A 16,101-nucleotide genomic window follows, 5' to 3' on the forward strand; every position below is an offset into this window, starting at 1 on the left:
CCACGGGAGGGGTGCGTGTCCGCTGGCTGGCCAGGTCCAGGTTTGTCTACCCACTGCGCTTCCCAGACAGTGTGCAGCAAACTGGGTACTTCCCCCTTGCTCCCTGATGAAGAGGAACAGCCAGTTGTATCCCCATACAAACCAGAGCAGGGGGAGAGCTTCAGGCCCTCCACACATTCCCTTAAGGGTCTCTGGCTGTGGGAGGCTCGGGGCTAGGGCAGTCCTGGACTTGCGGGGGGGGAAGGCATGCCTCTGTCCAGCTGCTTTCACCTTCCTGCTCATTCTGTCTTTTTTGTATGGCTTTGTGAGAAGCAATCCTATTCTGGGCACATCCTATTTTACTGGTACAACCAAGCCCTTATCTTACTTTAGGTTATGATAAGAAGAAGCTGTATACCACATTTGGTGGCCCTAATTCTTACTGTTTAGGAGAAGTTCTTGAACAAATGGACAGACAAAATCAAATATATAAATTTTTAAAATGAGCTAATCAGTTACTCCTTAGCAATGTAAAAATGCTTAAAATACTTCAGTGAACAACGTAAGGATTAGTTAGTGCCAGTGGGGAGTCTAAGAAGGCCTATACTATAATCTTTCCTCTTTCTTATTCAATCTCTACAATAGTAGGTATCCAGAAGTATGCATTCTGCTGCTGCTTCTCCCTCCTAGCTCTGCTACTCATAATTTTAGTGTTACCTTCTTGTCGTCATCTGGCTTGCAGTAAATTTTTAACTTTTTAGGACATTCCTCTAAGTTAAGTTGCACATGGAAATGTGTCACTTCTAATTATGTGTTTCATGTATAGTATGAGATTTGACTAAAAATACTATTGTTTATGGTAAGTGCTTAAATTACCATTCAGTAGAATTTTAATGAAATTGATTTTACTGTCTTCTGCCACATGCCCTGTTGGACATTTTGGTATGAATAATTCCAATTTTTTCAATAATAATACTAACTATAAATTGCTTTAAATTTGAATATATTTATTGGAAAAAATTAGTTGTAAATTATTCTAATCATTTTTGTGTAATCTGTTCTTTACAGGCAGCAGTTAAAGCAAAGAAAGCTACAGATACCTATAAACTCTATGTAGAGAAGTATGCTGCAGCTAAATCTGACTTTGAAAAGAAAATGACAGAAACTGCACAGGTAAGTGTTGGATTATTTGCATATAGTCCAGTTTGATTTAGATGGCCCCAAAAGAACAAAGAATGTGAATTACAGTACTTTTGGTGAAGTAAGTGTATTTGAAGTTTAACGAGAGTTGCATATTTAAAAAGTAATTTGGGTGCACAAGATAAATGTAGGATGACTTCTGTTTCCAACCATGAGTTTCTTGAATTAGTAAGTGCAGGGTATAAGTTGGTCTAGGATTTTTGAGAATGAATATTGGGGAAAAGAAAGTGATCATTTGAGGGACAAGGTAGATGTGTTTGCAGTTACTTGTGGCAAATCAGGTGATTGCTGTAGCTGGGAATTTGATCCAGAAGGGAGTTCTGGTATTGGAGTTCAAATGGCAAAATATAGTAGGCAGGAGTTAAAGGCCACAAGGGGATGCCTTGTGGAGAATAGTCTAGACTCTAGACTCTCTTTTTGCTAGATGTAATCAGAGCATTGTAGTGAGTTAAAGATTTGTTGGGGGTTAGGTCGAACATAAGCCATAAATTGGGATTCTGCAGCGATGTAGCAGCGATGTAGCAGTTAGGTAAAAGGGAGAAGAGACTGAACAGCAATCTTAGGTTTGACTCCCCAAAACAGACTTCCTCTTTTTTCTGTTTTAAATTTATGTGAACAGTTGTTCTTCTTTGAGAAATGTCTTTGCTGGTGCTTCACATTAGGTCACTGTGCCGCCTCAGAGTGGAGATTTCATAGCAGTGTCCCTGTGGCTGCGTAGGCGCACACCAGCAACTGCACGGTATTAGGCTTCAGGCATCACACATGTGCAAGCTCCTCTCTCTCCCCCCACCACTCAATTCCTTCTCTATCACCTCCAGCTACAGACAGACTCAGCAGTGCTCTCTAGCTTCTTTGTGTCTACATGATTATACTTTTTAAAACCAGTTATATTCATTATAATAGTTAGTGAGTTTTAAATAGCTAGTTAGTTAATTACTTCATTAGTTTTAAAAAAAGAGAAGAAAGGAAAGAAAGAAATCTTAATTAGCATAAGGGGCTTTTTTCTTTTCTCCCAATTAATCCCTCCGTGCAGTCTCTGACAGCTTACACGGGCATGTCTCAATCATCTGGCTTTAAACGCTGCACCTCATGTAAAGAGCATATTCTGCTTTCAGATGGTCACTCACAATGCATCCGCTGTCTTGGAGAGCAGTATATCTCTCAGAAATGCCCTCACTGCGCAAAGCTAAAATCGCGGGCGTGGAAAGACAGACCTCCGATTTAAATTATTTTTATTAGAAAACTCACTTAGTCCAGCCTCAGATCCGGGCCAACAGCCCGAGGATCTCAAGCAGCGGGGATCCAAAAAGCGAGCCTCCTCAGCAACTTAAGGGGCTACGGTACCGCAATGGCCATCCCCCGCTAGTCCGGTGCTGAGAGCAGCGGTGGTACCGCACCTCAGTACCTATGATACCGCTAGTGTCTCTGGAGCCCCCAGCAGAGACAAACAGCATGCATGCGCTAAATCACATTCTGAAGCGACAGGCTTTAAGTTGCCTGCCTCATCGATGGCAGCACCATCCGGCAATGATACAATCTTGTTGATGCAGCATGAGAGCGCGGTGTCTACTATGTTGACAGACTCAGCTTCCACCACAGAGGCACCCAATGTACCACAGCTGGTCTTGGCAGCAAGGCATGATTCAGCACCTCAGTCTCCATGCCCCCCACTACAGCACCAGCAACACCGATTTGGCACTACACTCAACACAAACTTATTAGTCTAATCCACTTTTAACTCACCATTTTTATAAGCTGAGTGCTCTCCCCCTATGTTAACATCATAGGGTATGTCTAGTTCGATCTAGGGAGGCTAATGAGGACAACTGAAATTGCAAATGAAGTGTGGGATTTAAATATCCCGCGCTTCATTAGCATGTTCCCGGCCGATCGCCATTTTAGAAATTGGAATGAGGTTTAACAGCTAATTCAATTTAGGGCTTTAATTCGGAATCCTGTTTCACTGTCGTGTGTAGACGTGGACAGTTACTTCAGGCTAGTCAATTTCTAAAATGGCGACCGGCCGGGAACATGCTAATGAAGTGTGGGATATTTAAATCCCATGCTTCATTTGCAATTTCGGTCGTCCTCATTAGCCTTCCTAGATCGAACTAGGGGGCTAGTGTAGACATACCCGCAGAGATCATACACTCAGCAAACATTTTCATCCGAATCTAACGTTCATTTTTCTAGGAGTTTTTCCCCAGAGGATTCTCCTTACACAGAGTATTTACTTTTCCAGATTTGGAAATATGCCAGCCTTACCCATATTGGCAATATTGGGACAAATGGCAATATTATCAGAAACACCAGCAGGGCTGGAAGTGACACAGAGTGCAATCTCCTCCTCTCATCCCCCCCAACAAATACGGGATGGAGAACCATTCTCACAGGAGGCTGTGACTCTTCCTGACCCAAAGGACTCCACTCCAGTGGAGGGAGGGTCTCTTGCCCCAGCTTCAATGACTTTAGATGACGCTGCACATTTCCAAGACCTTTTTAAATGTGTAGCTGCAGAATTAAACATTCCTCTCCAGGAGGTTCTGGAAAATCAACACAACCTAACAGACATACTACATTCAGTAACACCATCAAAGATAGCATTGCCAATTAATCCAGCAATAATGTAACTGGCAAGGATGCTGTGCCAAACTCTGGCATCAGTCTCTTTTATGGCTAAAAGAACTGATAAGAAATATTATGTCTCACCCAAGGGTTCAGAATTCCTTTTTTCTCACCCAGCACCCACCTCTCACAGTGGAGGCTGTACAACAAAAATTCAAGCAGCAACAATATCGGTCTACTCCATCAAACTGTGAAAGCAAAAGGCTCAGCGCATTCGGTTGCAAAATATATACATCTTCTACTTTACAATTTCACATTTCGAATTATGCACCTTTATTGAGCAAATATGATTACAGAAATTACACCAAACTGAATGACTTTGTTTGAAACATTCCTGAGACTAAGAGGCAACAATACATAGCACTGATATCTGAAGGTCACACAATTTCAAGAACAGCATTACAGACCTCCTTAGACGTTGTGGACACGGCTGCATGTTCTACCGCAACATTGGTGGTAATGAGAAGGGCATAGTCGTTTAGCACCACTCCATTCCCAGGGGGATTCAATCTACAGTAGATGATGTGCCCTTCGACAGCCAGAAGCTGTTTGCAGCTATCACTAATGAAATTCTCCACTCCATGAAGGACTCCAGAGTAATGCTGCGATCTCTGGAGATCCACAGCCAAGCACCTAGAAAAAGGCAACATAGGTATCAGACCTTTCTTCTTCGAGTAGTGTCCCCGTGGGTGCTCCACTCTAGGTGAAGGGTCGCCCTGAGCCGCAGATCGGAGCTTTTCAAAGCAGTTTTCCCCCTGTTGAGCCACGCATGCCCAGAGGGCGTCTCGAGCCCTTCCCGCCCTCTGCAGCGCGCGGCTCAACCCCCTCCCTTTCAGTTCCTCTTTAACCGCCCTCGTCAGCGGACGGAGCGAGCAGGAGCTCCCTCACAGTCCCTCAGACTGTATTTTCTATTAGTTAGGTTACATAGTTTTTTCCCCTGTTACTCCAAGTTAGTTTCCCTTATTTTTCTCTTTGAAATAATAACAACAAAATATTTTTTTATAAAAAGAACGAAACTGACAACAAAATCCCCCCTCGGGGACTAAAACTCCCTTCAGACCGGAGCCCCGGGTGAACCGGAGCTCTCTCTCTCCTGGCTCCTCAGCCAGAGAAAAACACATAAACCATATGAAAGAAAAAGAAACGAAATACCAACATTTTAAAGAAACAAGCAGCAAGATATGTCTGCCTCCTCAGGCTTTAAAAAATGCGACCAGTGCCGCGAGCCTATGCCGGCTTCTGACGGCCATACGAAATGTATCCGCTGCTTGGGGGAAGCTCACTCGCCCCGCAGCTGCACACACTGTGCTTCCCTCACGGCGAGAGCTAGAAAAGATAGAGAGCTCCGCCTGAGGATGATTTTATTTGATAAGACTCTGCAGCCTTCAGAGCAGGGGGAACTGCAGCACGAAACTCCCCTGCCAACGAAACTTACAAGGCAGAGAGCCTCACCATCTCGCTCTCTCCCGCCTTCTTCCTCTCCCAAAACCCAGGGAGAGGGGCAAAGAAACCCGGGGACCCCTGCTAATAAGGCAGAGGGAAAATCCTCCCGGTCTACATCAGCGCCGGTGCGCGCTGCTTCTGAGCCCTCCCGGGAACGCACTGGGAAACCCGGGCGAAAAGAAAAGCCGCTGCCGCTTCAAACCGCGGCGCCGCTGCAAGCCCCGGCACCGCGAAAAACCCCGGTGCCGCTTAAAGGAACGGCACCGCTAAAACAACCCGCACCGCAACATAGCATGTCTAATACACAGCCCGCCACAAACCAGAGCTCGGCACCGGCACCGGCACCGGCACCGGCAACAGACAATGAGAGGCTTCTTCGAGAGTCTGCTGCAGAGCTCTCTAAGACTCCGTCTGACTCTCACAGCAGGCAGCAGCAGCCCTGCCCCCCTCCCATTGACTGCTCACCAGGGACATCCCTTGCAAGGCATTCCCCTGCCAGATCTGTGTCCCCAGTGTCCTTTCATGGCGCTCCCTTTCTAGAGGATGACCGCCATACGACATATTCTTCGCGACAGACGTCGCCAAGGGGGTCTCGTTCCTATTATCAGAGGGCTGGACCGCAACAAAACCCATGGCACCCCTACTGGTCTTACCCACCCCCACCTTATCCACCCCAATGGGGGCCCTGGGACCAATGGGACCCGTACAGACGCCGGTCCTCAGTCCACTCCACACCATCTCGGAGAGGTCTGCCTCATCCACAGCCCCTACCCCCTGCATCACACACAGAGCAGGAAGAGGAGGAGGAGCGCTTTTCGGATAATGAATCCGACATTCAATCTATAAACGTCACTCACCCAGATGACCTGACTGCCCAACAGGACGATGCAGTGATACCATCAGATACCGTAGCGATGGATGACCTTAAACAGTTCCAGGAGCTATTTAAGCGAGTAGCAACAAGTCAGCATGTCTCCCTACAAGAAGTACAAAAGAAACAACATCACTTATTAAAGAACCTGCATCCTACGCTGCATAGTAAAATTGCCCTGCCGATTGATGAGGCAATCATGGAAACATCTGAAGATCTGTGGAAGACACCAGCATCCATCCAACCGACTAACAAAAAGATTGATAGGAAATATTTTGTTCCACCGAAAGACAATGACTTCCTCTTTACGCATCCACAAGCAAACTCCTTAGTGGTTGAATCTGCACAGCAAAGAGCGAAGATACCGCAATACAAGAATGGCAGCACCGACAAAGAACATAGAAAGCTAGACTTCTTTGGAAAGAAAATATATTCCTCTTCTACGCTTCAACTAAGAATATCAAATTATTCTGCCCTCTTAGCGAATCACGACTTTGATAATTATTCGAAGCTCGGAGAACTGATACCACATCTCCCTGAGTCCAAAAGAGCCATCTTGAAAGCAATAGTCCACGAAGGCCACACCATCGCTCGCACTGTCCTCCAGACGGCAATGGATGTTGCTGACACAGCAGCTAGAGCTACAGCCACTGCGATAGTCATGCGCAGAACTTCCTGGCTACAATCATCTGGAGTTCCCCGAGAACTTCAGCCAAAAGTAGAAGACTTGCCATTTGATAAACAAAAATTATTTGCAGCCTCTACAGATGAAATGCTACATAATAGTAAGAACTCGAAAACCACACTTCGCACACTAGGCATGTATACACCGCCCTTCAAACGCAGGCGATACACCCCATATAATACGTACAATCGTTATAGATATGGGCAATACAACCGGCCACAGAGACCCTATGAGGACACTAGGCCAAGGCAACGACCTCAGAGAAGACGACCTAATCAAGGTCGCCCACCAACTACCCAGTCCTCCAAACAGCAAATTTGAAGTCGTGGTCGAGGGTCTGCACTACCTCCCTCACGATCTAGCAATAACACAACATGGCTGCCTATTTACCCACCGTTTGCGGCCGTTCCTCCCACAATGGGAATCCATAACATCGGACCGCTGGGTTCTAGAAATAATTCGAGTAGGATACACTATCCCATTTACCACTACCCCACCTACCCTTCCCCCTACCCCGTCCCTTTTCAGGGACCCCTCTCACGGCACTCTACTAAAACAAGAGATCGACCGCCTCCTTTCTATCGGAGCCATAGAAAAAGTACCAGTAGAGTTCCACGGGAAAGGGTTTTACTCGAACTATTTCTTGATCGAGAAAAAAACGGGAGGCTGGAGGCCAATATTAGACCTCCGCAAACTGAACAGGTTTCTCAAGAAACAACGCTTCAAAATGGTCACACTTACAACAATCATTCCTGCGCTAGATCAAGGGGACTGGTTCGCAGCCCTCGACCTACAAGATGCGTATTTCCATATAACTATCCATCCCGCCCACAGACGCTATCTACGCTTTACTCTCGGCCAGGATCATTTCCAATACAATGTCCTCCCCTTCGGCCTCTCGTCAGCTCCAAGGGTATTTTCAAAGGTACTAGCAGTCGTCGCTGCATACCTCAGACGCCACAATGTCATCATATTCCCCTACCTAGACGACTGCCTTTTGAAGGGCTCAACACAGGACGAAACTGCCTCCATGATAAGTACGACCACATCACTCCTCAATCGTCTAGGCCTTCTACTCAACGAAAGCAAATCAACACTGCACCCAGTTCAAAATATAGAATTCATTGGGGCGCGCCTGGACTCAATTACAGCCCGAGCATACCTACCTCGGCAACGTTTCATAACGATACAAGAAATTATAAGTGTAATGCTTACAACTCCTACCACTACAGCTCTTACTTGCCTCCAACTAATGGGCCACATGGCTTCCACCACCTACGTTGTCCACCATGCTCGTCTGCATTTCCGATGCTTCCAACTCTGGATAGCAAGTGTATACATACCGTCACGACACTCCCTCAACAAGACGGTGACTATTCCACCAAACGTCCTTGCTTCCTTACGGTGGTGGACGATACCGAACAACCTTCTCACAGGTGTTCCATTCCAACAGAGCGAACCCACTGTACAGATTACTACAGATGCTTCCCTCCTTGGCTGGGGAGCACATATGAACGACCAAGCCGTTCAGGGAAGGTGGTCCCCATCCGAGGCACGACTACACATCAATCTCCTCGAACTGCGAGCAGTAAGGAATGCCTGCGCACACTTCGCCCCCGACATTGCCAATCAGACGGTCCGCATTCTAACGGACAACATCTGCACGATGTTCTATATAAACAAGCAAGGCGGAGCCCGCTCCCGCTCCCTCTGTGCAGAGGCTATCCGCCTGTGGAACTCATGCATCCGCAAACAGATCACCCTGGTAGCATCCTACCTGCCCGGGGTGAACAACACCAGAGCAGATTCACTCAGTCGCAACTTCACCTCAGATCACGAGTGGGAGTTACACACGGAGGTCGCAAACTCAATCTTCAACCATTGGGGATGGCCATCCATAGACCTTTTTGCATCTACCCAGAATGCCAAATGCCCCCAATTCTGCTCACGCGCAGGTCTTGGCAAACATTCCCTAGGGGATGCCTTTCTAATCAAATGGACAGCCCCCCTTCACTATGCCTTCCCCCCCATACCGTTAATCCCGAAAACCTTACGCAAGATCTGCAGAGACGGAGCCCTAGTCATCCTGATAGCCCCGTCGTGGGCCCGCCAAACTTGGTACCCGTACCTGTACAGGCTAGCAGTTCACCCTCCTTACCCGCTACCTCACCGGGCAGACCTAATATCTCAGAACAATGGAGCGATACTGCATCCACAGCTCCACACCCTACACCTCCAGGCTTGGCTACTCTCTGGTTCTCGGAGATAGAAAATCACTGTTCCCAACAAGTGAAAGATATCCTCCTCCACAGTAGGAGACAGTCCACTCGAAAAACTTACCTACAGAAATGGACTCGATTTTCCCTCTGGTGCCAGCGAACCAGGATAGAACCCCGTGATGCACCATTACATATGATTTTGGACTACATTCTAGACCTTAAAATATCAGGACTCTCAATTTCTTCTTTAAGAGTACATCTTTCTGCAATAACAGCGTTCCATACTTCCATTGATGGATTCTCCATATTTGCCCATCCTATCACTAAAAGATTCCTTAAAGGGCTCCACAACGTATACCCACCCCATAAGGCACCACCCCCCTTATGGGACCTAAATCTTGTTCTCCACCAACTTACTGGACCTCCTTTCGAGCCTCTGGCTACAGTACCACTCCCATTTCTCTTTATGAAAGTCTGTTTCTTATTGGCTATCACGTCTGTTAGACGGGTGAGTGAAATTGGGGCATTAATGGCAGTACCCCCCTACACAGTTTTTACGAAGGATAGGGTCATACTTAGACCTCATCCAACATTTCTGCCAAAGGTCTGTACAGAATTCCATGTAAATGAACCTATCGTACTACCTACCTTTTTTCCGAAACCGCATGCATCACAGAAGGACGCCACTCTGCATACCCTGGACATTCGGAGGGCTCTTGCCTTCTTCCTGGAAAGAACAAAACCATTTCGTAAATCCGAAAGACTTTTTATATCAATCGCTGAGCGTTCTAAGGGAACACCCCTGTCATCACAACGAATCTCAAAATGGATCTCCACATGCATAGTCAAATGTCATACTTTGGGCAATAAACCACTACCGTGCCCCCCAAGAGCGCATTCCACTCGAGCCATGGCCGCTTCTACAGCCTTTTTGAACAATGTCCCCTTAAGGGATATTTACCGAGCAGCAACGTGGTCTTCAGATCACACGTTTGCCAGACATTATGCAATCCTACCGCAACTTACACAGGACTCAGCAGTAGCAACAGCGGTGCTCTCTACCACCGCTAAACATTGACTCCGGCTCCCTCCAGCCATATATTGAACACTGCTTTGTAGTCACCTAGAGTGGAGCACCCACGGGGACACTACTCGAAGAAGAAAAGGGAGTTACTCACCTCGTGCAGTAACGAGTGTTCTTCGAGATGTGTGTCCCCGTGGGTGCTCCACGACCCTCCCTTCCTCCCCTCTGCACGGAGTCTAAACTACTCGGGCGGAGACGAGGAACTGAAAGGGAGGGGGTTGAGCCGCGCGCTGCAGAGGGCGGGAAGGGCTCGAGACGCCCTCTGGGCATGCGTGGCTCAACAGGGGGAAAACTGCTTTGAAAAGCTCCGATCTGCGGCTCAGGGCGACCCTTCACCTAGAGTGGAGCACCCACGGGGACACACATCTCGAAGAACACTCGTTACTGCACGAGGTGAGTAACTCCCTTATCTGAGACCTCGATACCCTCCATATACACAACACTACAAAAGATGAGACCACCAGCAACAGAACAGAGGCAGAAACTAACGACGTCACCCTTCCTCTGACAATTCTCAACAGTCACAGCAGTCCAACAAGCAAATCTGATCATCAGGTCAAGGGTGTGGAGAGCCTCTCACCTATTCCAATGCCATCGATGCAAGCAAATCTCTTCCATCACTGTTTGTTGCCTTTCTTCAACAACTGGCAACGTATAACCTCTGATAGATGGGTCCTGCAGATAAGTGAAAGAGGCTACCTTATTCCCTTTGTGTCCATACCCCCCCTCCACCTTCCTTCCCTGTCCCTCTTCAGGGACCACTCTCATGAGATGCTTCTTCATCTAGAAGTAAAGAACCTATTACACACCGGAGCAATTCAACCAGTCCCCACACAGTTTAGAGGCAAGGGATTCTACTCCCATTGCTTCTTGACAGAAAAAAGATCAGGTGGTTGGAGGCCCATCCTGGACCTTTGAGCACTGAATAAAGTCATAATGAAACAAAAATTCAAGATGGTAATGCTTACTACAATATTACCAGGTTTGGAAAAAGATGACTGGTTCTTCTTCAAATGATGTCCCTGTGGGTGCTGCACTGTAGGTGCTGGGCTTGCCCCGGCCCCGCAGATCGGAGATTTTTTGCAGCAGTAGCCGTCGGGATCGCGCATGCACAGAGGCGTCGTGCAGCATTCGCGAGCTATCCAGCTCCTCACAGTTCCTATCAACCACCTCAGGCTGCAGATGGAGTGAACCGCTTCTCCTCGAGTTACGTTGTGAGAGTCCCAGTTACTTACCCTTTCCTCTTATTCTTCCCTTATATTTCCTCTTAATTAGTTTTTCAACTTGTTCTTAAAAATATATATATATTGTAGTTATACATTACTATCCTACAGTTACTAGTTTTTCCCCTCGTACCATTGTACATACTCTCAAGTTTATCCCTTTGTATATAGTTCATATTCCATATTAAAAAAAAAAAAAAAAAAAAAAAAGCCCGGCTCTCCAAGTTTTACAAAGTGTGAGGTATGTTGGGAGGCCATGTTGGCCTCAGACGGACATTCTGCCTGTATACACTGCTTGGGGGGAGCTCATGTGCCACAAAAGTGCCCCTACTGCAGCAAGTTAGCGGCCCGAGCCTGCTGCCACAGAGAGATGAGGCTTCTTATGATTTTATTTGATAAAGCCCTTTGGCTTCTCCTGCACCCCAACAGGCTAAAAAACGACGAGCCTCTTCTCCAACCCCGGCTCCAGCACACAAAAAGAAGCCCTCCCCGGCGAGGTATCTCCCCACTGTATCCCAGGGTAGAATTAGCCTGGGCAGTAAGCCGGACACATCTGGGACGCCCGCTTCCCATTCAGTCTCAGCGTCGGCTTCCATTTCAAAGAAGTCAATGACATTGACACTGACCTCACCAAAGCCATTGGCACCAGTGGCAGCAGTCCTGGCACTGAAGCTGCTGGCACCGACATCCTCACCAGTGCCGCATACGCAGTCGGCACCGATATGTGCGAGCCACAACTACTGGCACCAACTTTGGCACCAGACTCCGTGGTGCCGAGGAAGGCAGTGGCAAAGACTCATCGGTGCTGAAGCCCTTCTCCATACTCTCCATCACTGACTTTCTCACTGGCACCATTATCCTCACTACTGCCAGCAGCACTGACATCCCCCTTGCCTCCACCCATTTGAGATGATCTGCACCGCTGTTCACGCAGGCTACCATTGCCGTTTCTCACTCCACCTAAAGAGCCCCTTCGTTACTCCCAGTGACAATTCTCAGCCTCTCTGTCGCCTTCTCCAACTAGATCTTATACTCCCTCCCCTTCTCCACGATCCAGTTACTGGAAGGAATGCAGAAGACCTCCCACATACAGGCGTTCTCCCTCATATAGTAATTATTACCACCACCATTATTACAACTGACACAGACCTCATTCGCTATGGAGACTCTCCTCTCATTATAGTTCCAGATCTCGCCCACAGTCAACATATGGGAGTGCATCCCTTGAATATTCCCCTGCTCTACCTTCATTGGTTCTAGAACAGAACCCAGTGTCTCCTCAACATCCTACCTCCGACACTGACCAAAAGCAGCCCACTACAGTGGAAGCACAACCATGTGCTATATCTCCTACTGATAAGTCCTCTACGTCACCTGACGAAGCAGTTATCTCAGGAGATGCATCTCCCCCTGATGATTTAAAACAATTTCAGGAGTTGTTCATGAGGGTGGTGGTTAGATACAGTTGTCAGAGATTAAAGAAAAACATAGCCTCCTTAAGAATCTCCAAACTTCCCAATCTTCTATGTTGGCTATCCTGCTTCACGAAGCCATATTGGAAGTTGCAGATGAGATCTGGCAAACTCCAGCAGCTGCCTTACCTACCAACAAGAGGGCAAATAAAATGTATTTTGTGCCACCCAAGGGGTCTGAGTTTTTATTTGATCACCCTCAACCCTACTCCTTGTTAGTAGATGCAACACAACAAAGGGCAAAAACACTGCAGTATAGGAACTACGCATTAGACAAAGATTCCAAAAGACTTGATTTATTTGGCAGGAAGGTTTACATGTTATCCATACTCCTCCTTTGCATAGCAAATTATTTAGCGCATCTGTCAGATCACATTTTTGACAATTATACCAAGTGACACCACTGATGGAATCACTCCTGGAGTCCAAGAGATCTAGGTTGAGGGCGGTCGTATAAGAAGGGTACGTCTCCACTATGGCTGGTCTGCAGATAGCAATGGACGTCAGAGATGGCAGTGAGAACAACAGCTCCAGCCATGCTCATGAGACAGTCATCTTACCTCCAATCCGCAGGAGTTCCTAAAGATTTACAAAATACAGTAGAGGATTTACTCTTCGATAAAGATAAACTATATGCAGAGAAGACAGACACCATCCTCCACTCCAGCAAGGACTCCAGAACAACACTGCGTTCCTTGGGGATGTATACCCCACCATATAAAAGGAGACAATATACTCCCTTCCAAAGGACATATGATTATACCCACACTAGACAACAGTGGCATCAACCTCAACACACATTTGACCAATTCTGCTCACGTGAGAGACTTCAGAGGTGTCGAAATCAAACTAACCGTACCCAGGGCCAGCCTAATAACAAGCAGCAGGTTTGACTTCTCTGTCTAGGGCATGCAAACAGTCGCACACATTTGTCCATCCCAGTCTCCTACCCACTTATTCTATCATCTTCTGTGCCAATTCTATCACCACCGACAAGTGGGTGTTGGAAATAATATGGATACACAATCCCTTTTCTTTCCATCCCCCCCCCCCCAACTCCTCCAATCCCATCCCTCTTCAGGGACCCCTCTCACGAGAACCTGCTATGTACTGAGGTCAACCATCTCCTATCCATAGGTGCAGTAGAAAGAGTACCACAGGAGTTCAGAGGGAGAGGAATTTACTCTCATTTCCTAGAACAAAAGAAGACGGGAGGATGGAGACCCATATTGGATCTCAGGAGACTAAACAAATACGTCCGAAAACAAAGATTCAAGATGGTAACTCTAGCGTCCATAATACTTTCCTTGGATCCACCTTCCTAGGTGACTGGTTTGCTGCCCTCGACCTCCAGGATGCATACTTTCGTGTCACCATTCATCTTGTGCACAGGAGGTTTCTCCATTTTACGATCGATACAGATCATTTCCAGTACTGAGTCCTGCTGTTCAGACTATCTACCGCCCCCAGGGTGTTTACCAAAACGCTGGCAGTAGTTGCCGCTCTTTTGCGAAGGAAAGGGGTAATAATTTTCTCTTATCTCGACAACTGTCTCATAAAGGGCAGATCGTCAGCAGAGGTTTCCCAGATGTTGACTGTCACCATAGAAACACTGCAAATGCTTCGGCACCTCATCAGTGAGCAAAAGTCAACATTCCAACCCACTCAAGAATTGGAATTTATCGGAGCCCATCTCGATGCTGTTACTGCAAGGGCTTATTTGCCTCTCCACAGGTTTTGAACAATGCAGGAGTTAATAGACATTCTTCTTTACGAACCCACAGCTCAGGTTATTATATGCCTGAAGTCAGTGGGCCACGTAGCAGCCACGATGTACGTGGTTCCTCACACCAGACTGCATTTCTGTACTCTCAAACATTGGTTAAAAACAGTTTACAATTTCCAGAAACACGATGTGCACAGAAACCTCTCTCAAGTGGTGGACCAACGAAAAGACATCTTTTCAGGAGTCCCTTTTTACCAGCCGCAACCAGCTCATCATATTACTACTGACGCCTCCCTTATCGGCTGGGGGGCACATATGGGTACCTGATCCATCCAAGGACGAAGGTCACCCTAGGAAACATTACTCCATATAAATCTTCTAGAACTGAGGGCAGTTGCCAATGCTTGTAAACATTTTCACGATCCCATTCACAACACCACAGTCAAGATCCTTACAGACAATGTAGCGACAATGTACTACATAAACCGCCAAGGGGGTGCTCATTCCCTATTTCTGTGTGCAGAAGCAGTCCGACTGTGGAATTGGTGCATAACCAACGCCATCACACTTGTGGCATCCTACTTACTTGGCACCACCAACACCATGGCGAATTCCCTCAGCAGGAATTTCGCACCAGACCACGAGTGGAAACTTCATCACGTAGTCGTCCAATCACTTTTTCACCAGTGGAGGACACCACTCCTAGACCTCTTCGCCACCTACAACAGCAAGTGCCACTATTACTGCTCCAGAACACGACTAGGTCGACGCTCTCTGAGAGATGCATTTCTCCACAGTTGGGAAGATCGCCCTTCTATATGCTTTCCCACCCATACCCCTTATCCCTAGGATTCTTCAGAAAATTATGGCAGACAGGGCAATGGTAATCCTGGTGGCACCGACATAGGCATGTCAGCACTGGTTTTCCCTTCTTCCCCGCCTGTTGCCTTACCAACTGTACCCACTTCTGTTACTTCCGGACCTACTCACACAGAGCCATGGCTGCCTCCTTCACCTGCAAATCTATATGTTGCAGCTGACAGCATGGTACCTAGTTGGCTCAATGCATCCAAAAATCTCTGCTCACCACAGGTCAGGGACGTATTGATTCATAGCAGAAACTATATTACGCATACTACTTACCAAGCAAAATGGTGTAGACTCGTCTCATGGTGTTCAGACCACTGTATGGACCCGCACACAGCTCCCCTTCACAGCATTCTTGATTATGCGATGCACCTGAAACAAGCAACACTAGCGTTAACCTCCATCACAATATACCTTGTGGCAATTGCCACCTTTCAAAGGCCCATTGGCGGTACCTCAGTCTTTGCTCACCCCTTACAAAAAGATTCCTGAAGGGCCTCATAAAGCTCAGTCCCCCTATCCGACCCCCTCCCCCACCATGAAGTTTGGACCTAGTACTCACTACTTTGACTGTACCTGCTTTTGAACCATTAGCTACAATCTCTTTAAAGATGCTACCTATGAAATTTCTTTTTCTCATTGCTTTTATATCAGCACGCAGAACCAGCGAGATGTCGGCGCTAATGGCCGTACCGCCTTACACCATT

General features: G+C 47.1%; 1 protein-coding gene and 1 long non-coding RNA gene across 5 annotated transcripts in view; one reads left to right on the top strand and one right to left on the bottom strand.

Moving 5' to 3' along the window:
* Positions 1-16,101, top strand: part of FCHO2 (FCH and mu domain containing endocytic adaptor 2) — a 234,988-nt gene that overhangs the window by 67,693 nt on the left and 151,194 nt on the right. For all 4 annotated transcript variants that reach the window (XM_014574166.4, XM_014574168.4, XM_089779340.1 and 1 more), the window contains exon 6: positions 1,048-1,152. In XM_014574166.4, the coding sequence (XP_014429652.2) occupies positions 1,048-1,152 (105 nt within the window). The remainder of the gene's footprint in view (positions 1-1,047; positions 1,153-16,101) is intronic.
* LOC149524179 (uncharacterized) lies at positions 5,402-10,327 on the bottom strand. The gene is made up of 3 exons (XR_016349922.1): positions 10,201-10,327; positions 9,671-9,749; positions 5,402-6,224 (listed from the first exon to the last, which is right to left on the bottom strand). It is a non-coding gene; the product is annotated as an uncharacterized LOC149524179 (long non-coding RNA).

Source organism: Pelodiscus sinensis, chromosome 6 (genome assembly GCF_052426305.1).
Source record: "Pelodiscus sinensis isolate ZL-2025 chromosome 6, ASM5242630v1, whole genome shotgun sequence".
In the NCBI taxonomy this organism is placed as follows: Eukaryota; Metazoa; Chordata; order Testudines; family Trionychidae; genus Pelodiscus; species Pelodiscus sinensis.